This window comes from Apis florea, unplaced genomic scaffold (genome assembly GCF_048593485.1).
Source record: "Apis florea isolate Af1SG1 unplaced genomic scaffold, ASM4859348v1 contig_3158_pilon, whole genome shotgun sequence".
Classification (NCBI taxonomy): Eukaryota; Metazoa; Arthropoda; class Insecta; order Hymenoptera; family Apidae; genus Apis; species Apis florea.
In genome coordinates this window covers 423887-451064 of record NW_028256713.1, presented here as the reverse complement: position 1 = coordinate 451064, position 27178 = coordinate 423887, and the positions used below count along the sequence as shown (strand labels likewise).

Below are 27178 nucleotides of genomic sequence, written 5' to 3'. Positions count from 1 at the left end.
CTTGCAAGTTTTTTATATTGTTTTTTATATCATCTGCATTACGTCGACGAGAGTAAAATTTTAGGCCGAGTCTAATGATATGACCAGCAATGTAATTAACAATGAACTTTGATATTTTCTATCGATTTAAATTCCTTATGATGACTTAATCCTTTTGATTGTTAATACAGCTGAATTTAACAATTTTAGAATGCAAGGAGAGCCAATTTCCAATTTGATCGGAAGAAGAAGAAAATGGAAGGAGGGAAACCTAGCCAAGAAGAATCCTACCCAAGGATCCGTTTTATCCGTATCACCTTCCTCCCCCTTTATCGTCTCTATCAGCGTCTAACATCTCGTCTCCGCGAACCGAAATTCACTTGGCTGGAAGTTCTTGCATGAATGAGCGAAGAATCGAGCACGAGCCACCTACGATCAACCCACCTACGCAAGAAGGGAAGAGAGAACATCCCAAGCGTTGGAAAAGGCGGTATAAGATAGATATAGAGAGAGAGAGAGAGAGAGAGAGAGAGAAAAAGCGCGACGAAAGAGTTGGGAAGGAAGAAACGGCGGAAAGGACACGCACAGGAAACCCCACACTCCTTTTCCCATTTATTTTTACCGCCAGTTCTCTCCCTTCCCTGCCAGACCTTCCCTCCCTACCCCTGACGAGGAATTTCGCATTTCTTCAACCCTGGAGCACCCCAAGGCGAGCGATATATACAGGGTGGGGCGATAACTATTGTCACCTGAAATCGTCGCCTCTTTTATCGCGACGCGAAATTGCTCGGACGAAACCGTGAATACCATTAAGGAGGGGTGGGATAAAAGTGTTTCTTCTTTTTCTTTTCTATTCTCCCTTCTTTCGTTAATTCGTTAATGACTCGATCACGGTTGGGGTGAGGGAAAATATAGGCGCGAATATTTTATGGGAATCTCGTAATCCTCGAGCTTTTTGCTCGGCCATTTAATGCGATTGGGGATTAATTTAATGCACGTGTGCGGAATTGATAAAGGTGGATATTGACGTTGCTTCGATTGGTATTTGGTTTTATCTTCATTACGCTCGATGAACAAAATTTCTTTTACACGTGATTTGTTAATCGTGAGAATTCGTCGAACACGATCGATTAACTTTTTGGTTTCAATATTCTCTCGTCGAATAATAAAGGTGATACGATTTCAATATCGCGTATATAATAATAAAAATCTAAATCATCGATCGTTAAGTTTCATTCGAAATAAATCCGCGGGATTTAAAACTTCATCCCATACATTCGTCCGCCATATTCCTCGCGAATAATATAAAATTCAATTTCGAAAAGAATTATTATTTTGTTCTATAGGCATGTAAATTTTTCTTTCCTTCATAAACACACACAATAACATTTCCAAAAACGTTCCATATCTCCCTTGCAAAAATAATTATTTACAAATATCTTCTTTATCGTTAAATTTCCTCAGAAACTAACCTAACCCATATGACACCGTTCACGTATTTATTTTCCATCCTCGATCGAAGCAAGCCGAATTAATTAAAATTAACAAGAATCACGTCTCCGCGTCTCGACCACCAAATACGATAAATTTTCACTTTCCAATATAACCGCGCAAAGATCGAACAACAACGATATTTCAGTTACCGTTCCACCCCGTATACACGCACGTCCCAAGCACGTACAACGTAAGCGAGACCTGTCGAAGCCACCCCCCCTCTTCGAACGCCTATCCCCGCGGGGGGAGGCGCGTGAATGCACTTTGCCAGGCGAAATATTCTCGGTTGAAATTTATCGGTGAGACGAGGAGGACGTTAAGCCCCTTTCACGCGGAAAGCGGATTTCTTGTCATCTTCGCTCGGGGAAACCCTTGCCGCGTTGCGAAGAGTCACGTTGATCCGTGTCTCGAGATTTACGGGCGAAACTTTTGCGAACAAGTGCAATTCGCTTTCAGCGGGGGCACAATGTGCATTAAACGGCCGACTTCTTCCATCCCTGGCGGAGATTCGATTGCTCGCTCGCCAATTCACCCATCTCGTTCGCCACTCTCCACGGATCCGTCGAGAAATTTTTCAACCTCGATAATTTCCGGTTTTGACCAGGGTATCGAAGCTGAGAGAAATTACTCTGTTTTTCACGAATTGTTAACGCTAAACCTACCTTAACGCGCGGTCAAATGACCGTTTTTGAAATTTCCTTTAGAATTTCTTGTTACACAAAGTTACTGTATCGCCATATGACTTTACAATAGCACGAAATTCGGTATTCGCACCAGAAAAATATTTTGTTTAATATCCAATTAGCTAAAATCTCTTTCTATATTAAGACACAAATGTTTTTTTGCATTTCACCGCTCATAGGTAGGAATAGGTATACGTGAAATGTCGGTAGGTTTAGTGTTAATTAGATGTTGGCCATGTTACTAAATGTTATTACATTTTCACGTTTCTCGTATTCTTGGATATATACGGTTCGAAAGTTTAGAAACTTAACGAGAAATAAATTTATTCGTTTCTACTATCGAAGTTTGATGAGAGAGAAACGTTTATTATTATTATTTTGGTGTATTTAATAAGAAGGGAGGAACGAACGAGAAGAAATATGAATATAGAGAAAGAAAAAAAGAGAGGGGAGGTCTCGATATCGTCCAGAGATTTTACACATTTATTGTCGAATAGCGGGGAAAACCTTTTATCTATCGGTGGTACTAAAAGGGGTGACCAGCCCCTGGAGCAAGACAGGAATGGAAAACTCTCTCGCGAGGAGAACTCTCGTGTAACGTCTTGATTAAGTGGTGGTTTACACCCTCGAGCGAGTGTGTAGGACCACCCTCGTAAAACAAGCTTTCCCTCCCAAGCGAATTTCTGCGTTAAACGCTGGTGTACAGGGGGGAAAAAAGGAAAACGCGTGATTTATAGGTTAAATCGAGTAACAAATCGGGACATCGAGAGGAACAAATGGATCGTCGCGGAGGGAAAATAAAAAAGGGGAAATAGAAAAGGAGGGGAATATTATTTTAATCGCGTTTGAATCCTCTCGATCCTGTAACTTGATCGAATTCCCCTTTCGTTTTAGGGGGCGATTAATTCGATTTGATTACTTTTTTTTTTTTTCTTGTTGTTGTTGTCGTCGAGGATTTTTAATCGCGACCGGTGGTAATTTTAATCGCTCTCCTCCCGAATTTTAAACGATAAATATTCGAGAATAATGGAAATTCCGTTACCGACGGATAAAGGTGATTGAAATATCCAGCGACACAATGGTTTCAAGTTGAATAATTAATTAGATTCTCTGCATCCCCTGTTTAAACGTATCGCGTTATAAAATTATCGTGTTGAAACGTAAAGTGAAATATGAAACGTATCCCGAATTTAAAGCTGATTTCATTCGTAATCTTATTCTTCTTTCCTTTCCTTTTCTTCCTCTTCCTCTTCCTCTTCTTCTTCTTCTTTTTTTTTTTTTGAAGTCTCGCATTAAATTATTCCCAACTACGGCGCTCCAATTTTTTAAATGAAAAGAGGAGCAGATAATCCGTAACGAGAATAATCCGGTTCATAGAGTTTTCTGCTTAATAAAATGATAATACCATTTGCAGAATAAATGAAAAATCTAACGAAACCCGGGTATTAAAATAAATCTTCTCTCAAAAATTTCAGATATACTCGCGATACGAGGTTTAATTTTATTCTCCCCCGTGAAAGAAGAGAGTATGGAGTAAAAAAATGGAGTAGAATAGGGAAATTAAAAAAAATATATACTTGTTTATTCGATTATCCTTGGAACATTTATTTCGTCAAAATCCATCTTCCTTCCTTCCTTTCTTTCTTGATACGATTATTATCTCATACAGATGAAATTTCTATTCATGAGAGCGTCGAGTTGCGACCAGTTCTATGGATGCAGATTACACCACCTTTTGGTTGGATCTCTTTTTTCCTCTTTCTCGTTTCAAAAGAGAGAAAAGATAAACTCGAATGGCGGAGATACGTTTTGATAAACCTGCAGCACTCCTCGTTCTTATTAGCAAGTGAATGCAAATCGACTAATTCGACGTGAAAGCGCAGACAGTGAATTCACTATCCGAAGTAAAATCTTTTTAGTGGACAATTACTGTTTATTAAATTATCGCCATACGAGGCATTACTATTTATTCCTTGATAATATTATTTTCGTATCGACGAAATGTTTCACTTTTGCCTTTTGAATGTCGAAATCAATGTAGATTGAACCGGATCCAAGAAACAAACGATAGAAAATTAATACATCTCCGAACTCACGAAACCAGTAGGATTAAAAAGAAAAACTTTAAGCTTGTTGATTTGAAACTTTGTTAAATTTGTATCGATCCAAAATTGACCAAGGACAAAATTCCATAAATGAATAAACGTATTTTCCAAAAATCGTCACGAATACAATTAATTTATCGTCAGGCGAGAGGTTCAAAAACGAAAAGAGACGATATTAATCGGCAAATCAATTTTATTATCAAGAATAAGATTCAATATCGAAAGATCGATCGAGACAATTGTTAAACCGACGAGTTAACAAACCAGTTGATATTTCCTCCTCTCCAAATACAATTACCCATTTACAATTACTTGTTTTAAATGAAATATATCGGAGAGAATTAAAAACTCGACAGGTCTATCTGCTATAGCTGCTAATTTCAAACTTTATAAAGCCGACTAAAGCTTTATACGCACCGATCTAATAAAACGCGGAAACCTGACGGAAACTTCCGCCAGTCCATCCAGTACCTGGCCGCCACGAAATCCCATCCCGCTCCAATCCGCTTAAAACGGGAAGGCCGACCATCGAATAATGTTTCGTCGCGTCTCCGCCGAAACAAATTTTCGCCCGATTCGGTTTAATTTTCGGCCAGCCATCGGACAAACTTTATCGCGTGCGCTAATTATCGACCGTCCCCACGCGTTTATCAACGTTCCCCCTCTCTCCCCCTTGAAAACGTTGCGGTGATCGAGTGTTTATCGCGGAAATTTCTCTCGGTGAAGGATCCGTTTGTTTCCAAGCGTTATTGACGGGATATCGTTGCCAGTGTACCTAGCTATCTACGAGAATTTATGTTTCTTCGAAATTAACCTCTCGAGGTTGCCTTTTTTCGCAACTCCACGCGATTTATTTCACCCGTTCTTAGCTAGGCGAATTTCTTAGTGAGCTTAAAATGCAATTTTACGCAAAAATTAACGTCGAACGTTCCGCGAAGAATACACAATTCTGGCGAAATTGATTGTACGCGACTTAGCTTTGCAGGGATTGTCGGTTTTGGGTAATTCGGTTTGATTCGGTGAAGGTTTAATTCGTGATTCGAGAAGAATCGATTTTACTTTAGGTGAATAAATAATGGTGGTTGTATATGTGAAATTGTTATATTTTAATATTTTACGTATCTTTGCGTATAAGGAAAGGAAATTTTGTTGGATAATTTAAAGTCTATATCGTCGTTTCGATATTTTTAATAATAATGTAATTTTACGTTCGATATCTTTCATCTTTTTTATTTTATCGAGAGCAAATCTTATAATAACCTGCTCCCACCGTCTATATTATTCTTATTTTTCATCTTCTTATAGTCTACATCTTTATTTTAGAATAGGATAAAAATAATTTCGTTATTTAATGAGGAAAAATCAAACTCATCTTGAAACATAATTTCGTTCGACCGAAAATGTTGTTCGATCCGCGATTTCAGATAAAAAAGTCTAACCATTTGATATTGTTCTACACTTAAGAGCTTAGAAATTAATTCGCGATATTTTAAAAAAATCGTCGCCGTTCGAGTTGCTGCATCGAGTCACTGTTGGAGGGTTAAATGGATGCAAACGATTTATTAATTATTCGTGAAAATATCGAAAGTTGACGATCTTGGAGAAAAAAATTATTGGCGATATATTTGATAATTCTGAGAAGAAATTTCGATGAATATGTTGATCACTCGGATTAGAAAAATTAAATATCATTCTGTGTATAATAATTCTTAATAAAAAGGCAACAAAGTTTTCTCTCGTCCAACGTGCAACAAAGAATTTGCAAAAGTTTTACGTAATGCATGTGTTGAGATTAGATCACGCGATATTTTGTTTTAATACCTCGTTGTAATTATATAGTAAAGGTAAATTTAACGTAATGTACTTTAGTTGTTGCCAAAGCTGCTCGAGGAACCTCGTTCAAATATTACGATTGCTTAACGTGTCGTATATCAAAGATGGAAAATTTCCTTCTCGCGATTAAGAAATTATTTATTATTTGCCTGGTTAATTTCTGATTGGAACAACGTAAAAAAAAACTTGCACAATCTCGAGGTCAAGTTTGAAAAAAAGTCACTTTTAAAGAATGACAGAATATTTCTAGCATTTAAATGTTTAATTAAAACTTCAACGATCCGAAAAATCTGGCTGGAATAAAATAAAAAGGATGGAGAACACGCGTATTTAAAATCATTTCGATTCCAATTCACGGAATTTCCGAGGGAAAAAAAATGGAAACGAAAAAGAGGCGAAATTCAAAAGATTCGTTTTAACACCGATTAATTACGAGCTTGAATGTTTCTTCAAGGCTTCTTTCTTCCGCCATGTTGAACAGAGGAGACGAGGAAAGTTAGAAAAACCGCGCACCACAAGATTCTATTTCTGAGATCCATTCAAGCCAAGCGAGAGGCATTTCCCGCCGTTTCTTCTACTTCAAAAAAAAAAAAAAAAAAAAAAAAGACAATTCGACACCGCGTGGAAAGGATTTGCTTTTCAAATGAAACTGAAGAGGAACGACGGGACAGAGATATATAAATATAGATTTCGGTTCAAATTAAACGAAGGATGGTTTCGAACGGGGAAAAAGATCCATAAATATAAATTTCGTGGCGAAATTTCATCGAGCCAACCTGTTTTGTGATCTTTGAATTTTTTTTATTTTTTATTTTTTTTTAAATCCAATCTTTCATCCGACGAAACTGTAATAGGATTCGATTCGATCGAAACATCGAGGAGGGAAATTTAAAAATACCAAAGTTTTTCAACGACCAACCTCTCGATTCTTATTTGTCTTTAATTACTTTCGAGATATCCGTGCAATAATGGCATTATAAATATGTATTTCTGTTGTATTGTATTGTACATGCAACGTTATTGCGCATTGTGCATTTCAATCTCTTTGATCAAGTAATTTGAATGCATAAATATAAGCCATTAGACGATCAAGTTTCGAGGTACAAAAGTTAAGCAATTCCTCCTTCCAAGACCGATATAATTCCTCGTGTCTTGCTTCTTCCCTTTACTTCTCATTCGTTTCTCGTTATCCTCCTTTTACGTAAGAACACTTTATGCAAACAAGAAAAGTTACTGAAACTCTCGCATCGATCAATCAAATCTCTACTAAATTTTAAAGGATTTTTCAAACGATAACAACAAATTTTTCTTTCCTCCTCAACTTCCTTTCAACTCAAATCATCGATTACACAAGGGGACCAATCTTTTATCCGAACAACAAAAGCCACACACTTTGGAATAATTCAATCTCGTTCAACTCAAAAGAATATCTTCATTATTTGTAACAACATTCCTCGTCGAGAAAATCAAATCTCGATCTTCTTCCATTTATCGAAACATCGAAGAAACTCATCCAATCATCCGTTTTCGAAATTAGAGATTTTAAGACGTTCTCGACAGGAATTTGTCACCAGATCAGAGAGAAATCTCACCCTATGTCTACGCGACAATATACACGCAACGCACGAAGCGTTAATAGCCGAAGGTGGCTGCTTAATATGATTGACAGCGAGAATGGGTAATTAACAGTCGCTTTCATCGATGTCTGAGGAGCTATATTTGGCGCGGCCAAACTCGCTTCCATAACGCGGTTATCCTAAGTTTAATTACTCAAACAGATATTTGGGGAACGGTGATAGCCACGCGCCGCCGAATATTCCGTGAAGAATACACAATTCTGGCGAAATTGATTGTACGCGACTTTGCTTTGCGGAAAGCACGAGTTGTCGCGTGATTTTGGATAATTCGGTTTGATCGTGAAGGATCGTGCGACAAGAGAAGAATCGATTTTACTTTAGAAGATGGATAGTGAATAAATAATGGTGATTGTATACGTTTTCGAGAAGAATCAGGCGTGTGAATTTTCGTGATTCGGTTATTAATTGGATAGTTGTATTGTTATTGGAAAAAGAAAGGAAAGATTGGAATTTGTTTCGATGTAACGTGCACATATTATATGTTACCATACAGTGTGAATTTGTGCCTCGAGAATAATAATAATAATACGTGGATTTTGGAATATTAATCGTCTCTCTTATGAGTCTTTTTTTTTTTCTTATCTTATCTTAAAAAGCCTCGATCAAATATCCCGATAAAAATTGACGTTTAATAAACGTCAGCGTTCTATCAAAAAAAAAAAAAGAAAGAAATCGAAACAATAAATCTCCTCTTTCGAGATTACGAAATTTCCATCCATTGAAAGGTCTACCGCACGTGTTTTTTTCCCTTACCCAAACCCATTCCTTTCCACCGATGCGATAGAAAAGTGGCGCGTGCGCAATTAAAACCGAAATTTAATCGTGTTCGAGTGTGAGAGAAACAGCAAAAAAAACGCTCGACCGAATTTCAACGACAAAGAAAGAAAGAAAGCGCCTCTCCCTTTTTAACACAACCCGTTCGAACGAAGCGGGGACATATCCCCATGTGCCCTTAACCCGAATTGTTTCTCTCTTCTCTTTATTACCTTTAAGGCTGCAGGTCGATAAGGAACCGGAAAGGCTCCTGGCGTGATTGGTCACGGCCAGCAGCAAAGGTGTGGCCGTGATGAAGCTGCTCGACTTGGGCACCAGCTCCTTGTGCACGGCGTAACTGCGCGTGCGTCGGCGGAAGATCGGCGAGTCGAGGAACGTGTCGTCGTATTGAGGCATCTCGAGAGGTTGTCGCCAATCAAGAATCACGTTAGATCCTCGAGGCGCTGGCGTATGCTCGTAGACGTTTCGTACGGTTTCTCGAGTACACTCGTCCTTGTCATGTTGCACTGGTTGGACATTGCACAGGTTGCACTTTTGTTTGTAAAATTGTCGCGCAATATTCAAGTGTTTTCACCGATTTCTCCACTGTCGACACGATTTGGCGTTTTGAATTAAGGCAGAAGGAGGATTTGCCGGGTCGCAGTGATGCATCGCGGAGAGGATGAATTTTTCTTTGTTCACGGGACAATGTGTTACGATGTACTGTAAAAATTACATTTCTACGTTATAACCGTTTGTAATAATCGTTGCGATTGTATAGTTCGTTGTCACGAATAGATTAATAACTGTTAAAAAAAAAAAGATGAACAATTTTTATCCAAATCGATATCACGTTCGCGTTTGAATACGAAAGTAATCGAAAGAACCTAACCTAAAAAAAACTTTCAAGCCGAAGACGCGAGGTTAACTCGAATCACCGAGATCCACTTCTTATCTATCTCTCCAGATAAATTGACACAAGTGTTTAACGAAATTTTGCATTTAACGTATATCCATATCGAAGAAGTAATTATACTTTTCCGTCCAATTAGATCGATCTCGTTCGATGCGATCTCGTTCTCGTAGACGAGTCACGCGGCAGAGGATGATACAGAAGATCGCTACAATTATCGATGATCACTATCGAATGCGAGCAACATTAGGCGAACTAAGAAACACACGTATATATATATAATATTGCATATGATCTCACGAACAGTATATTTAGCAAGTGACTAGCGGGTTCTCGCTGTAAACAGATAACACCGTGGCGACAATACAACTGTTTGCTGAACTTTAATTCTACGCTTAATAGCGCGTAATTAAAGATACATGGTAGAATCTTAAGATACCGTGTCTGTCTATCGAAGTAACGAATTAAACGATTATCGTTCACGCTAATCACTCCGAACTAACTCCTTCCTTTTACAACTATTGAAATGAAATCACGTTTTCGTCTTATATATTATAATTTGGAAAAATTATTAATAGAAAATGTTGCATGGAGAATACAATTTAAGAATTGATTTATTTTCTTTTATTTGAAATAATTATTCATCCTCTTTTATTATTTGTTTAAAAATAAAATATTTTCAATTCCACTTAAATTACTCGATCGATAAATGGTTACCTTCGGAATGGATCGATTTTTATAATCTTCTAATATTTCCTCCGATTTAAAAACTCGACGAAACAAACTCTCGATTCGAAATTCCCCGCAATAATAACGCTAAAATAAGATGATATACGTGATCGATGGTGAAATTTCAAAGGCTAGAGAAGGCCAGGTATTTAGATTGAACCGAGCCGATGACAGTCATCGCCTAAATATACGTGCGATGATACATTTAGCAGCCTCGAGTACTACACCGAAGTAGAGTAAACCAGATTCGAGTTCCAGGATGTCTATTTTAACGCGACGGATGTTCCGTTACGTTTCTTGAGACACTTCCGTGCCGCTTCCTCGTACGTTCGCCATAACATTTCGAGTTACAAGGACGGTGTTAAAAATCGGGTGATATCTGCTGTTAACCCTTTGCATACTCGCCATCCTACATTTATTATTATTATAATACGTATATTTACATTAGTACATTCTAGGTACTCTTGTTACTCGATTCGTAACCTTGAATATAAATACGAGTGCAAAGGTCAAGGTTAAAAATTTACTCAATGCGATTTATCAATGAACGATCTCGAAATCGTATACGCGTTTTTCGAAAAACGACGAAAGAGCCGATACAATCTTCTGCGCAACAACGTAGTAGAATTTGGAATTTTCGTCGAGGAAAATGCAATCACCGTGATTCGATCGAGGACGACGAATACATGAATTGGCTTCTCTTAGCGATTCGATCTTATATCAAAAGCGAGATTCTATTACATTTTCTAAAAATTCCAGGAGGATTGGTTCCAAGTTTTTTAATTTATACAACATGCTAACAGCTAAAAAAAATAAGATAAACATCGATTTTCGTATGTATACGTTAAATCTCGTTTCGCCAAGGGAAATTCTCTTTTCGATCGCTTTGAAGGTAAACATAAAAGTGGTCCAATCAAAGTTAAATCCCAAGACGCGGAATAAAATCTATCGTTATTCGAGCGAATTATATCGTTACGGGTGTTCCAGTTATTCCAGGAAGTATTTATTTCAAAAATACGATATAAATCATTCGATCTTGTTCTCGGTCCAAGTGACTCGAGGACGATAATATATATGGTCGAGGAAATTCTTAAAGATTTTCAGTTTTTTGGACGACAAACGATTTATTGGAGCGAGAAGCCCGACCTCTTCGACCGATCGCGGTTCCACCTCGCTTTTCAAGTATGATTCGATACGAGACCAGGAGGTCAATCGTGTAACTCGTTCCACGCTGGGTTGAGCACAAGGACCACGTTTTTCTGCCCTGCTTGCTCCCCGTCGAATTATCGAGTTTTCTGGCAATATTTATATATACCTACGACGAAGAAACGTGCCTCTGCCTAGTTTCGACCCGATTGCCGAAATGAAAAACGAAGAGGGAGGAGAAAGAAAGAAAAAGAGAGGAGAAGGAGAGGGAATACCGTAGAATCTTGTCCAAAAATTTATCAAGAGAAATTGATAATTGCAAGTGTTGTTATACGCGAAACAAGCGTAATTACGTCAGAATTACATGGAACAATTTGCACTGAGAATGGGACGAGATTTATTTCAGATCGATTTCACCCGCGATTCAGAACACGTATGTGCCTGTTCGAGCGTTTAATTCCTAAATATTCTGTCATTCGCAGCGCTTTCGTACTCGATATTACTTCAAAACGATCGAGCAAGCAATTGCCTCGTTCGAAAAAAGAAAAGCCTACCTTCTTCGAAAAAGAAAAAGAAAAACAAGAGAGAGAGAGAGAGAGAGAGCAACAAAGAGGGCGATGATCAAATTGTACACTCGGCCGATTCAATCTTATTTTTGGACGATGATTCATGGCAATTCCATCGAGGAATCCGCGTCTCGTCCCGTCGAACACGGTCGGATGGAAAATGGTCGGAAGGGCGGGTATGGAGCATCGAACTCCGAAAATAAACGCGTGGCAACGTTGGTGGTTGGGGCGCGACAGGAAGCCACGCTTTAACTGGGTCGCAAGTTCATCAGTGGTAATTATTATTAATCACGAAATCTCGGCCCGGCCGCGAAATTCCCGCAGATTTGCATGATTACGTCGAAGAGCGCGTTGAATAATTGGCGTCGCCGAGAATTGCCGGCGGGGACGTGTTTTCAGCGGCCGGTTAATTCGTTGTTATTCGACAGAAGATTTATCGCGGCCGTCTCCTCTCTTGGTCCTCCGTGATTCTGAAACCAAGAATCTTGGAAGAATGAAATCGTCGATCACTACTCGATGACGATATTTTCCCGTATTTTCTTTTGGAATCCAGTTCATCCAGCGATATTTTAATTAATCTTTTATATTAATAATCGTAAACCGTGTATCATCGAATTATTCGAGAATGAATTATCTCGTCCTCGATCGATTTTTGTAATCCAGTTCATCGAGTGATTTTTGAATTAATCTCTCTATTTTCTGGGATTTTTTTTTTTTTGGAAAATTTTCTATACCGTCTTTTTTAATCATCGTAATAAATATCAAAAGTATCGATATCGAATACCAATCGTTCCAATCGTAGACCATCGAATTATTCGAGAATGAATTATTATTCCGTCCTCGATCGATTTTTGTAATCCAGTTCATCGAGCGATTTTCTGGGATTTTTTTTTTGGAAAATTTTTTATATCCGTCTTTTTCAATCATCGCAATATCAAAAGTATACCGAATACCGATCGTTTCAATTATAGATCATGTATCATCGAATTATTCGAGAATGAATTATTTCGTCTTCGATCGCGTCGTGCACGCGGATCGGCCGCCTCCTATTCCGCTAACTAATCGGGCCTTGATCGTTTATTACGCAGCATCTACGTCCCGTTTGCTTCAAAACGTGTCGCGATCTGGGTCGTCGAGATCGCATCGCGTAGATCTTTTCGATTGCCACTTTTCTTCGGAAGGGAAACACGATCGATGAAAACAAAATTAAAACAAAGATAATAATACGCTTCGATATCTAATAAATTCCAATCGTTTGAAAAAGATTCAAACTTTTCGCCAAGCTGTGCACATAGAATTTTCCTATTCTCCCTTTTTCACGACACGCTGTAATCATCGCTGTAAAATCTCACGACGTACGTTTCGTTCATTCTCGATCTCGAATGTTGAACGTATCGCGAAACGAACGAAGTAATCGTTTAATTTACCAAATTACCATCGATTTACACGAGCTATTTTCAAATCGCGCGTGGCTGAATATTCGACGATCACGAGGAGTCTCGATCTTACGGCTCGAAGATCACTTCTCCAGCTCGCAGAGAAGGCTTTCTTTCGGCTTCTCGATCGATCGATGCATCGCGAGAAAACGACGAGTCAACGGGTTTCGCTCGATACGAGGATGTCGTTTCGTTTCGAGCTTCGTGATCCTGATCGATCGATCAGAAGAGGAAAGGAATAGAGAATTCTTCTGACTATGAGGATGACCTCGGTCAATTCATCCTATCGAAAAATATAGAGAGTGTCTGATACGAGTGAGAAACGGAGAATTGAGAAGTTTTGTTTTGAGAAATTTATACGAAATTTATATCGATAATGTTTAAGAAAAGAATAGGTTTCTCTTCGTATATTTTTATATTTTTATTGTATCGAGATTATATTTGAAGTAAGCTTATTAATTTAAAAATAACGTAGTTCCATTTTTTTTTTTTATCAAAAAGGATTTTTGAAAATTTTCTCGAAAATTATAGGAGAATAAAATCGTTCGCTCTTCTTATTTTATACGTTATTCTTACGTTATATTCGTAATCACCAGACACTCCGTACATTCGTGAAATATTTTTGGAGAGTCAATTTTACAGGCCGGAATAAACACAAAAGTTACTTACACGAAAACATCGATTTAATTATCGAAACGAGACAGAAATAGATAGCAAGATCTTAAAACTCTAAAACTTAATAAAAAACTCTCGACATTTTGTCGAGCTTGGTTTTCCAGATTTTCAAAAGATTTGTGTACAACACCTCGAGCAAAAAATCTCCACTTTGCATCACTTTAATACTTCGTCGCGACGAAAACTATTACGAAGAAGAAACTTCACTTCTTATCCTGTACATTCGATTCGAAACTCGTGGAATCGATTTATGGGCTCGACGAGGCCACCATCTCGGTGGAAGATCGCGGAACAACTAAGGATCGAGAAGCTTTGCCTCGTGACGTAACACGATACACATCATCAAACTCTGAAGCTTCGATCAATCGAAGCGAGCGGAAAACTCCCGACTTAATAACGCTGTTCTCCAAATCCTCCATCCATCTCTCAACACCGTTCAACCTTTATCATGACGTATAGCCGTGGAAATAGCTTCTTGCTAACGCATCTCCAGTTTACGAACATCTTCGATCGATCTTCGCTACGAGACTTTTGTTAAAAAGAAAAAAGAAAAGAAAGAAAAGTCGAACATCAGGCAGCACAAAATTTTCCTTGCTCTCTACTCCTGGCGGATTTATCTTCCTCTTAATCTTAATCTCTTGTACATTCTTTCTAAATTCGAGCCTGTTAACTTTTCAAATTAACGTAGTCTGATTTCGAAACGTGACGTAATATCGTGTTTTTAATATCAACATCTTCGATCGATCTTCGAGACTTTTGTTTTTAAAAAAGAAATATAAGTTAAATATAGAACCCACAAAATTTTCTTTGCACTACTTCTTGCAGATTTATCTTAATGTTCATCTTAATCCCCTGTATATTCTTTCTAAATTCGAGCTTGTTAACTTTTCAAATTAACGTAGTCTGATTTCGAAACGTGACGTAATATCGTGTTTTTAATATCAACATCTTCGCTACGAGACTTTTGTTACAAAAGGAATAAAAGTTAAACATCGGGCCCACAAAATTTTCTTTGCTCTCTATTTCTTGCAGATTTATCTTTAACTTTAATTCCCTACACATTCTTCCTAAATTCGAGCTTGTTAACTTTTCAAATTAACGTAGTCTGATTTCGAAAATAAGTGACGTAACGCGTTTTTAACGTCACGTTTCAAGAGGGCTTAGTCGAATAATTCCCTTCCCATCCATCTAATTTCCGATCCATCCGTTTAGAGATCGATCTACCCGTAATCATTTTTACGATTCCTCGACAAGACGAATTTTTCTGTAAATCCTCCGTGCAATTAATAACGAACGCGGAAGAGCGAGCCGTATAACATGTATAATCACCGTACAAGTAAATTCACTGCAAAAGAAAAAAAAAAAAGAAAAACCAATCACCGGATCTGCACACTTGGGATCCCCGTTCAACAAGGATTGTTCCTCCCGTCGATCCATCTTCGATCGATTTTCACATCTTCTCCTCGAGAGATAAGGATCTCCACTTTCCATGGTTACCTCGTAACTTTCTCCAAAGAGACGAACAATTACGTAAAAACTAAACCTCGATCCACCAAGTTTCTATCCTGGACCCGGCTCGCCGTCCAATCCTCCATCCTCCTCGATCAACGATCCACCATTAACTTTTACCACGAGCGCTTAGTTTCGAGTAAAGAAGAATCACGATAGAAAGAAGAGGAACGTTCACACGGGGAATCTATAACAATAACGATCCTCGACGAGTTATCCACCACTGCTTAATTGGCCGGTGACTGGCCGCGTCTGTCGAGGCGGCGACCGCTCGCGCAACACTGATCCAAACAAATTTAGATACACCCGCGAGATCGAAATTCTGGCAGCGTCGCTAATTACGAGCTTCCACCACACCGAAACGAACCAGACTTCGAACAGATTTGTTCAGATCCGTCTTGACAAATCACAATGAAACATTCATATTCCTTGATTCGAAAATATATAGATTCGACGTATTATTTTCTTTTTTCGTTACAAACAAAAATTTACCTTCGAAATACAAAGATTCCAAGATCGTACATCCTACAACTCGCGCCTACAAATCCTCTTCAAAAATCTTAATCGACTTCTTTCACTCACACTGAAACTTGTCTTTCAAAACATTCATATTCCTTGATTCGAAAATAGATTCGACGTATTATTTTCTTTTTTCGTTACAAACAAAAATTTACCTTCGAAATACAAAGATTCCAAGATCGTACATCCTACAACTCGCGCCTACAAATCCTCTTCAAAAATCTTAATCGACTTCTTTCACTCACACTGAAACTTGTCTTTCAAAACATTCATATTCCTTGATTCGAAAATAGATTTGACGTATTATTTTCTTTTTTCGTTACAAACAAAAATTTACCTTCGAAATACAAAGATTCCAAGATCGTACATCCTACAACTCGCGCCTACAAATCCTCTTCAAAAATCTTAATCGACTTCTTTCACTCACACTGAAACTTGTCTTCCAAAACATTTATATTCCTTGATTCGAAAATAGATTCGACGTATTATTTTCTTTTTTCGTTACAAACAAAAATTTACCTTCGAAATACAAGATCGTACATCCTACAACTCGCGCCACGATCACAAATCCTCCTCGAAAATCTTAATCGACTTCTTTCACTCACACTGAAACTTGTCTTCCAAAACATTCATATTCCTTGATTCGAAAATATATAGATTCGACGTATTATTTTCTTTTTTCGTTACAAACAAAAATTTACCTTCGAAATACAAAGATTCCAAGATCGTACATTCTACAACTCGCGCCTACAAATCCTCTTCAAAAATCTTAATCGACTTCTTTCACTCACACTGAAACTTGTCTTCCAAAACATTTATATTCCTTGATTCGAAAATAGATTCGACGTATTATTTTCTTTTTTCGTTACAAACAAAAATTTACCTTCGAAATACAAGATCGTACATCCTACAACTCGCGCCACGATCACAAATCCTCCTCGAAAAGCTTAATCGACTTCTTTCACTCTTCACTGAAACTTGTCACTTCTCTTCCAAAACCTTCCAAGATCGGGGACAACGAACAACAAGAGTTGCGAGTCGCGGGGCGGAAAATTTCACCGTTTTCTGGTCGCCGATCTTTCGTTCCGGCGTGCACACGCCGTGTCTAGACGCGTCCACGGTTGAGCGTAAATCTGGTCCGCGGATCGTGTTCCAAACAGGTCTGTCGCGTCAAATCGTGGCGAGGTGAAGCTCTTTCGTCGATACCCGGTGGTGGACCGTCCGCTGGCAGGATCGTAATATCTGTGACTTTGGCCGGGAAAGAAGGCTTGTCTATTTTAACGGGTCAGAGAGAGAGAGAGAGGGAGGGAGAGGAGAGACGAGACTGTTGGAGCGAGACGCTGAAAAGAGGGGCAGCGAGAGGGTTAAACGGCGGAGAGGGACGAGAGAATAAAGACGGACTCGCTCGTTCTTTATTTCGAGGAAGAGAGAGAGAGAGAGAGAGAGAGAGAGAGAGAGAGAGAGAGAGAGGGAGGGAGGGAGGGAGGGAGGGAGGGAGAGAGAGAGAGGGAGAGACGATAGGAGGGACAATTTATTTGCGGACCCTTGCAGCACTGTGTCAGTGTGCGAGAACTACTTTTCCTCCTACTCTTTTTCTCTCTCTCGTTTCTTTCTTCTTTCTTTTCGCTTCGACAAACGCGCGTTCGACACTGTCATTGTCACTGCAACGTTTAGATTAGATCCACGACGAGAAAACGAGCGTGGAGAATTTCGATTTGCTGTCCATTTGCGAGGTGACGATGCTCGACACCGTTGGAGAGATCGTGTTGGTTCAAGAATCAATGGAAATGGAATCCTTTTTTCCCGACGAAAGGATATTTCATTTCACTCGATCCTGCGCTTGGTTTTTGGAACACCTTTGATGTGGCTGATTTCTGCGATGTAAATTAGATCGTAAGAATAACGTAAATAATCTGAGACAAACTGCGTTCCATTTGTTCAATCAAGTATGCAATTCATCTTATATTTCCGAGAACGACGATACGTGCAATTTTGGATCGCATTGAAAAAGTTAGGAAAAGTGGTTCGAAAGACTTTTGGTAAAAAGGCAACGAGCGTGATTCATTTTGCCGATGGTAGACACTGTCGAGGAAAAAGTGGCGGTTTCTTGGAACGAGGAATCGTTCCAAGAGAGAAGATATTACGAGGGTTTTTTGTATCGACGAGATTCGAGCATACGCGTGAGATCTCCTAATGGCGAATATTTTCACACGTTCACCGTGTGATTTCTCGTTAACGAACATCTATTTCTGACTTCTTTTATCTTAGATCGTTTCACGCTACGCGCCTATGCTATACGTTTTATCCTCCTATCGTAATTTCATTTGTTTAGTTTAGCCCGATAAACTCGAACGTTAAAAATGTAAATACAATAGGGATTTATCCTTCTCCGAAGGAAAATTATTAAGATTCGTTTGTTCCATTTTGTTGTTTGAGCAATTATATATCACTTGTTAGAACATTATCGATTAATCTATCAAGTACCATTACAATATAACGTAGATACGAGCTTTTCAAAAAATCAAATTGAACAATTCCGATGTTTAGAAATTTCTAAATTTTAATTCCAAGCGCGCGCGCGCGCACACACACACACATATATATATATATATCTATACGTATGTAAAAAGTGAAATTAACACGATTAGAAGGAAAGTAGTCGTAAATAGTGAGAGTGAAATTGAGCGGATTTTTATTATCCAAATTTTAACATCGTAATTAATTGTCCAGAATTATTTGCTTCAGATAAATGAGTCTCGTTTTATCGTAATTATAAATAATACTTATCTGCAATTCTGCTAATATTATAATCACACGCATAACGGCATTTCATAATGTTATCGCGTGGAGTAAAAAGGGGGGAGGGGGAGGGGGAAGGGGAAAAGAAAGAAAAAAAAAAAAAAAAAAGAAAGACAAGATAAGCGAGCGATTCAAAGAAATATTATATTGTTGTAGTAGTTGTAGAGCAAAGGAATTTCTTAATTGCGTACTTGATCTATATATTTCCGACTTCTAAATCTATCTATTACACAGCATGGAAGAAAATCGAATGAGACGAATAATTCGAGGGCAAGAAAATATTTTGGCACGTGTCGCGTGAACACGATGAAAAGCAACGTGAAGTCTACTATTACAATGTTTCTTAAATAACGTTTGTTACGTCAAAAATTGGCGGATAATTGGTTGGTTACGTCAAATAAGTATCGAATGAAGTTGAAGTTTAATCCCTCCGTGCCTTTATTATTTTTTAATTATAAAAGTATAATAAGAAGCAAGTAGCGTAAAAATATTTTGACGCTTGATGTTGTCACTGTTCCAACTGTTTGTCTTTAATTTTTAAGCAATCCTTAAGCCCAAGTCTTAAATGGCAAATTGTTAAATTTGATCGATAAACTCTCGATCAAAATTTTGACAAGAACAAAAAAAACAAGGCAACGAAAAAACTCGGAAAACTTACGTTCTCGATAGATGAATCCCATAACCATTTCGACTCGTCAAACTATCTCCATGCCACGATAAAATATTCAACTTGATCGATTCCCTAACATCGACACACTGTCTCGGAAAACAAGAAATATTCGGATCACGATCGTTTCGCTACGATGATTACCTTAAAGACTCGCGACTTATCTCTATCAACGGAGATATTAAGCGGTAAAAATAGCGATAACGGTGAATAACTTCCTCAAAGAAGACGGAGACATCGTTGATCGTCGTTAGACGTTGATCTATGTTCAATTGTACAAAATAAGTTTAGAAAACATTATTACAAAATTCGTGAAAATTTCTCGTTCAATTCTCATTCCGATTATTATTATTAATATATACTTAACTCTTGTTAATATCACTTGTATAAATCCCCAACTCAATCTAAGTCAGAGTTAAAAATATATCTCTATCTATCGAGCTTCAAGAACTAACCATACCTTGCGATGACTCTATCGAAAACTCTCGCGATTAAAGAATAAAACTATTCTCCCTCGTGATTCAAAATTTTCGTTTCAACCTTGACCAGTCCAGTTCCAGTGGAACACGAGGAAAAATCAAGTCGAAGAGCATCTCTTCAAAAGCTATCCATCGAATTTCGAAAACACTGTACTTTCCAATCGAAAGTTCTCACGATTGAAAAATATTATAAAACTATTCTTCCTCGTTCATAATTCAAAATTTTCGTTTCGATCTTGGCCAGTCCAGTTCCAGTGGAACACGAGGAAAAATCAAGTCGAAGAGCATCTCTTCAAAAGTTATCCATCGAATTTCGAAAACACCGTACTTTCCGATGATCCTATCGAAAGCTCTCACGATTAAAGAATAAAACTATTCTCCCTCGTGATTCAAAATTTTCGTTTCAACCTTGGCCAGTCCAGTTCCAACAGAAAGAAAAATCAAATTGCACCTCTTCAAAAGCTATCCATCGAATTTCGAAAACACCGTACTTTCCAACGATCCTATCGAAAGTTCTCACGATTGAAAAATATTACAAAACTATTCTTCCTCGTTCATAATTCAAAATTTTCGTTCGGCCAGTTCGAGCGGAACGCGATGAAAAATCAAGTCGTACGGGATCCCTTGGATCAAAAGCTAAATTAGGATCAAGCGTAACACGTGCGTCGACCGGTTTTCGCACGTGCGCGCCCCTCTAATCCGTGTACCGAGGCCGGGTTTGCCCGGCGAAACGTGAAAACAGATGCATATTCATGAACCGGCATGGCGTACCGACCCTCCTCGCGCGACAGATCCCAGCCTGTTCCTGACACCGCATCCCCGCTTCGTACAGGATCCGCAACATTTGCCCCTATGCACCGATATAGGGCCGAGGAGCACGGCAACGCCGTCTAAACGCCGTCATCCTTTATATGACGAACCGTCCGGCCTCGCGTGTATCTGTCGACCTGGCCTGCACCTCTCTCTGCTTTTGATGGACGAAACGACGGAGGGAGAACGATCCCTGCACCAGAGTTCCGAGTTTCGACGACAACGACGATGACGAGGGATCGGTTTTTGGCGAAGTTTGGCCGATAACTGATGATTGAAATTGAAATCTTACGAGTTGCTTTATTTGCGAATATTATATTATCGGAGGTTGTAGGAACGATGCAATATTAAGATCATTGTATCGTGATACTGTTTCGTGAAATGTTCCAGTATTATGTTCGGTACGAATATCTTGAATGAATTTGGCCATTGAACTATAATATATGCGCCTATCTGTTTTAAGCTCGTGAATAGATCCTTTGCCTTGTAAATTGAACCTAATCCCTCTTTCTATTGTATTTGCAAAAAAAATCTAACACGATATACCATCGAACGTTCTGACCAACCTTTCTGTATCTCTAATCCATTCCAAACTTTCGCTATGCGAATCATAAAAAGAAAAAAAAAAAATTGGAGAGAGAAATATATATTTAACAAGCACGGTTAGATTTAAAAGTTTCGACATTGAAGTACGAGGGTTGCAGAACGGAAGGGTTGCAGATTACCCCTGCAGAAACTTTTTTTTTTTTATGTTTCCGATACTTTTAGTCCCGCGTGGCCGGCCGCCAGTCACGTTTTTCCCATGCACGTGACTACACGAGATCGCGAATGTTTTCTCCCTTCCAGGACCCACGTGCAACCCGACGTATAAAGTTTACTTTAATTCAAGTCTCCCCGGTCATTGATTAAATCCGAATACCCTGGAAACATGGTGCACGCGTGGCGAAATTGAGAGAGAGAGAGAGAGAGAGAGAGAGAGAGAGAGAAAATAATGCGATTAAACAACACGTTGTTTGTTCCTGCAAACTGCTTGCTCGCTTTTAACGAAATTTCAGCCTCGAATCGCGAAAAAAACGCGAATAAAATTTCTCCTACGCTCTAATTTACGTAAAAAAAGAAAGATACTTTCTTGATCAAAAATCGAGGCGAGCGGGTTGTATTTCATATATCGCTGCGGATCGAATTTTGGTATATAATATTTCCTCCAATGAACTGGAGATGTTATTTATCGAGAATGAAAAAAAAAAAAAAAAAATTGAAAAGAAATCTTGTAAAAAGGGCGCATAGTTTAAAAAAAGAAAAAAAAATGCAAATATTTGAGAAACACTTGGATCCAAGACTCTGGCACGATTTTCATTTCTCTAACAACGCCTCCCAACGAAGGACAAAGAGAGAAGAGGAGGGAATTCCATCTTCCGAATTGTGAAACACGCACTTTTACCACGAGCAAACAGCCTACACATGTATGTATTTCCTCGTGTCCTATTTTCACGAGGAGGAGATCCTATTCGAAGATCGAGCGGGAGGCGTGTAACGGATAAAGCGGTCGAATCTCAAACAAAGCCTATATATCGCGCGGATACAATATCCACGGGGATGGAAAAGGGAAAGAGCACACACAGAACGCGCAGAATTTAATCACATCTCGATCTGGCGCACGTTCTTTTACTTTCTTTCTCCTCTTTACCGCCCCCGCTTCCCACCAAACTTCCTTTCTTTCCGCGGACAAAGTCGTCCAATCTCCTTCGAGCACCGGTTGTGGACCTTTGCACGACACACCATAGAATTATTTCAATGAACCAGCCCGTCTAGCTGGAAATTTAATGAGAGTTCGCTTTTCACAGGGAATTCCCCCAACGAGGCCGCGGCTTTATTATTGACCGGGTTCGCGATACCGTTCGATCTACCGACGACACAATTTCTCCTCTTCCGTCCGTGTTTCCGCGCTACGTGGTGGTGTTAACCATGCTCTATATAAGCATTTTCATCCCTGTTGCGAACGGAAGAAACCATCCCTTGGTAACGAGATTTTTTTTTTTCGAACATAACCAAAGAATACGCGACGCAGAGGGGGAATTTTTTTTTGAGAGGATCGCGATGATTTGTCGAAGTGGATAGGTGATATATTGTAGATTTTCTTTCGTTTATCTCTCTCTCTCTCTCTTTTTTTTTAATATATTTTAATAATTGATAGTTTTAGAATAATGTGACTAGTTAAAAAAAATGAAAATTTAAAAATTACTCTATAATCCTCTTGAACTTCGTGACCGATAGTTTGAGAACCACTGTAAGAACAATTTATCGATGGGAACAACTTGACTGGCATTTCCTTGTCAATAATTGCAATATCGATTATATTTATGTATTTTTCCTATCCGTTCAGACTTTATTTAATTTATTACAAAATAATTGATATATTGTATAAATGTTTACGTATTTAATTCTTTATTTAAAAAAATTCTTTAAAAAAAAAAATTATGAAAATAGAAATGTGTTTTGAATCGTTTATAAAGGAATTTCGATTAGATTCGCGATAAAAAAAGATGTTGGAAGAACACGAAAAAAAAAAATATACAAGTGATCAGCTTGTAAAAAGTTTGTGCTACTTTCAACTTGTCGCGACGCTAAAAGTACATTAAAAGTTCGGTAATCGATAATGACTCCAGCTTTTTGTCGACGTCTTTTTTTGCACGTCACGTTCGTATATCCTCTTTGACCGCGAGGAGGGAGGGGCAAGGATCTATTTTTCAGAAGCGAGATACGATGCCAGAAGACGATAGAGATGCCATGATTTTAACCGGCAACAAATCAACTCGCATTAAACACAATTACCCAACGACAGATGACGTAGGGTACCGAGTTAGTTGCTACTCGTTATCCGGCAAATTGATCAAACTGCCTTTACTTAAGTGTATCTATCCATCACCGGCCCTACGAGGTCGAACGTATCAGTTCTGATAAGTTACGCACCTGTTATTATTATAATAATAAATTAAAATTACGAGTATATCGCATTTAAACTTTATTCATTTTTATTTTCGAATTTTAAAATTTAGAATTACATTTAGAATTTAAATTGTGATAATTATGATATATAATTGATGATTATATATTAATAGATGATAATTTGAATCATATTATAGCAAGATTTTGTATAATATAATTAAATATATTAGTTATCCTTTGTTAGAAAATTTGAAAATCACGAATTCCCAACAAATACTGACATAAATATACACATATCTTTTTCAATTAAAATGTTACAAAATTCCACATTTTTCAATTATATATAAAATCGATATCATTCATATATATAAAATACGAATATGGATAAAATCGTGTGATTCTTCGATACGAGACATATATAGAAAATATATTGGTTAATAAATACGGTTCTCATGAAAATATTGTCGTACCGATACCGAGGAGCTAACTCTTTGAAGGGTGCGAACGCGGGCTAGAAAACTCGTGACATGGGCAGCTGTTCGAATTACATTGAGCTCGCCCCTGGCGCGTGGACGGTTTATTGACACACTCTCCAGGCGACCGCGTATTATTACCAGCGTCGTGCATTTACCACGAAATATATGGCTCGTTTTTCAAGAAAGAAAGCGACCGGTGGAGCATCGAGACGAATCTCGGTTCTATGGACTACTAGAGAGAGAAAATCAACAACGCTTTTACCTTTCGTAGCGTTCTCTCTATTTTTCGCGCGATCCTTCTTTTACATCGGGCAACATCGATTCTTTAAAATATAGATATTCGAAAACGTATATACGATGTTCTTTTAAATGACAGTTCAAGATATTTTTCAAGGGATTCGAATATCAAAAGTGAATTCGTTAATTCTCTATGAAATTTTGAATCTCTAAAATTCGAATGATACGAGAGATAATCGATAACCTCGATGAATCGAACGAAAGATGAGATTGTGAATGTTGATTTATCAAGCGATTATCGTTCATTTTGTAATTGGCATTCGTCGAACGATGTTTGTCGAAAGGTACATTATACATCTTTGAAAAAGCTTATTGTAATTGTTAAATACAAAATTAATATCTCGAACAGTGGTACAATGTGAAACAAAGACGAAAGAAAGAAAGGGATGCGATATATAGAGACATGCTTACATCAGGTCACACGCATATGCTTTTGACGTTTCGCGTCCGGGTAGCGTCCGCGAAGAATTTCTTCACTAATATTTAGATTATCGATGGTAATTACTACAGCGGCGTTCCATGATGTTAAATGTTATGAAAATTTTTTATGATACATTCGTTCTTTGTGAACGAATAAGAACTTGATTGACAGAGGAAAAAAGAACAACGATCACGGAGACCGGGTTCCGTCGTTGTTACAGAACATCGTATTCGTTCTCTTTCATCGTAGGTCATAGTATAAGTATCACTTACCTGCATGCTTCTCCGACTTCGGCATGGAGGCCATAGCTAGCCGATAGTATGTCCTCTCGAACCACGACACTATCTCACTATTTCTACGAAAGACCGCATCGTAAACTACACACCAGTGGCTGCCGCGGCGTTTTCAGTCTGATGTAAACCCGACGTGCACCGCTACATCTTCGTTTGTCAGCCATCTTTCGGGGCGCGAGCGCGCGAACCGCCATCACGCGGCCAGAATTTGAACATAGTCAGCATCAGTCCAACATGGCCGACGGACTGTCATTCGGGTGACATTTCATTCAATTTTCGATTCAAAAAGGATGCTCCTGAACGATTTTTACGAACGAAACATGTTCCACGGCTATTTTTACATAAAAGTGTAAACGATATTGATTAATTTGCAACGATTGACACCATAAATATTGCCGTGTGAAAATTAATCGAAAGAGTGGCGACGCAACAACTGGCTTTGCTACGTTGATACAGTGGCACGCAAAAATCATTGTCCACCGATGATTGAATATAATCTGTAACAAAGTATAGTTCAATGTGTTTACATTATTATGAAAAAGTGTGAGTACCGAGCATCGATTGAAAATGTATAGTAAAAAATTATGTGAATTTTCTATAAATTAAATGATCGTTTAAAAAATAATTAAAAAATAAAATATTTGACAAAAATTATATTTCTGCTTCTCAAGAATTAATAAGCATATTGACATAATTCACTTAAAAAGTGTAATATATAAAATATTTAGAAATAAGCATATGGGTTTATCTTGTTTTATGTCAACGAAAAATGGGAAACTCTGGTTTAAAACAGCATTACGAGACTGCAAAGAAAACCGGAACATTAAAATTGTCACGAAGAAAACTCCACGAATTTCCACAAAATTTATTAGCTTTGGCACCGTTGCTACGTACATTGGATTTATCGGAAAACGAATTTGTTCATATTCCCGATAATATTGGTAATTTTACATTATTAAAGTTATTGAATGTTAATCATAATAAATTGACAACTTTACCCGAAGCACTTGGAGCATTAACAAAATTAGAATGTTTAAATGCAAGCTCGAATCAAATAAAAACTATCCCATGGTCTTTGTCAAAATTAACACGATTGAAACAAGTCAACTTATCTGACAATCGTATAACCGAATTTCCTCCTATGTTTTGTGACTTAAAATTTCTGGATGTGTTAGATTTATCGAAGAATCGAATTACGACAATCCCTGATGCGGCTGGAGCGTTACATATAGTTGAACTTAACCTCAATCAAAATCAGATATCAACTATATCTGAGAAATTGGCGGAATGTTCGCGCCTAAAAACATTAAGACTTGAAGAAAATTGTTTACAACTGAATGCAATACCTATTAAAATTTTGAAAAATTCTAAAATTTCAGTTCTGTCTGTCGAAGGAAATTTATTTGAAATGAAACAATTTGCTAATCTTGATGGTTATGATAACTATATGGAAAGATATACTGCTGTAAAGAAAAAACTCTTTTAAGATATATTTTAATGAATATTTATTACTAAATCTATTATAGGTAATTATTATACGTATAATTATTTTATAACATTGAAAAAGATGCCGCATCGTGTTCGCGTAATTATACTCGATACCTGCGATAATATAATATAGAAATAAAATTTTCAAATTAATTGATAATAATGTTTTTAATAATGTGAATGCTTATACAAAAAAACACTTTTCTACAAAGCGTTCGTTAAATGAGCACGATAAACTATATAGAGTCTATATATGAAACCATTGATCTAATGCAGTATTTATACTAGATTATAATTTTTATTACACGAATTATAAAATGATGTCCTGATATTTCGAATTACACTGCAATTCTTATAAAAATGTTCTTATACGCAACAATTACGTTCTTATACAATTTATGCATCATTAAGATGTATAGATAAAATGTATTAAATAATAAAATATGTTTTGTAAAAATCTTTTGTATTTTTTTTTTTTTTATATATATTTTTTTTTTATCTTCATTACATACAAATTAAGATAAA

General features: G+C 37.7%; 2 protein-coding genes across 8 annotated transcripts in view; one reads left to right on the top strand and one right to left on the bottom strand.

Annotated features, from left to right (window-relative positions):
- C3G (C3G guanyl-nucleotide exchange factor) overlaps positions 1-25311 on the bottom strand; it is an 81777-nt gene extending 56466 nt beyond the window's left edge. For 3 of the 7 annotated variants that reach the window (XM_086909630.1, XM_086909629.1, XM_086909632.1), the window contains exon 1: positions 8718-9567. In XM_086909630.1, coding sequence (XP_086765756.1) covers positions 8718-8901 — 184 coding nt within the window. In that variant the 5' untranslated portion in view covers positions 8902-9567. Of the gene's footprint in view, positions 1-8717; positions 9568-15329; positions 15385-15950; positions 15969-25144 lie in introns of those variants that run through there. The other 4 variants (XM_086909628.1, XM_012495101.3, XM_086909631.1 and 1 more) reach the window with 4 other exon arrangements.
- Positions 25312-25934: 623 nt separating this feature from the next.
- LOC100870970 (leucine-rich repeat-containing protein 57) lies at positions 25935-27110 on the top strand. Its single transcript, XM_003690842.4, has one exon. It carries the CDS (start codon positions 25935-25937, stop codon positions 26649-26651), a length of 717 nt encoding a protein of 238 aa, XP_003690890.1. The 3' UTR covers positions 26652-27110.
- The last annotated feature ends 68 nt before the right edge of the window (positions 27111-27178 follow it).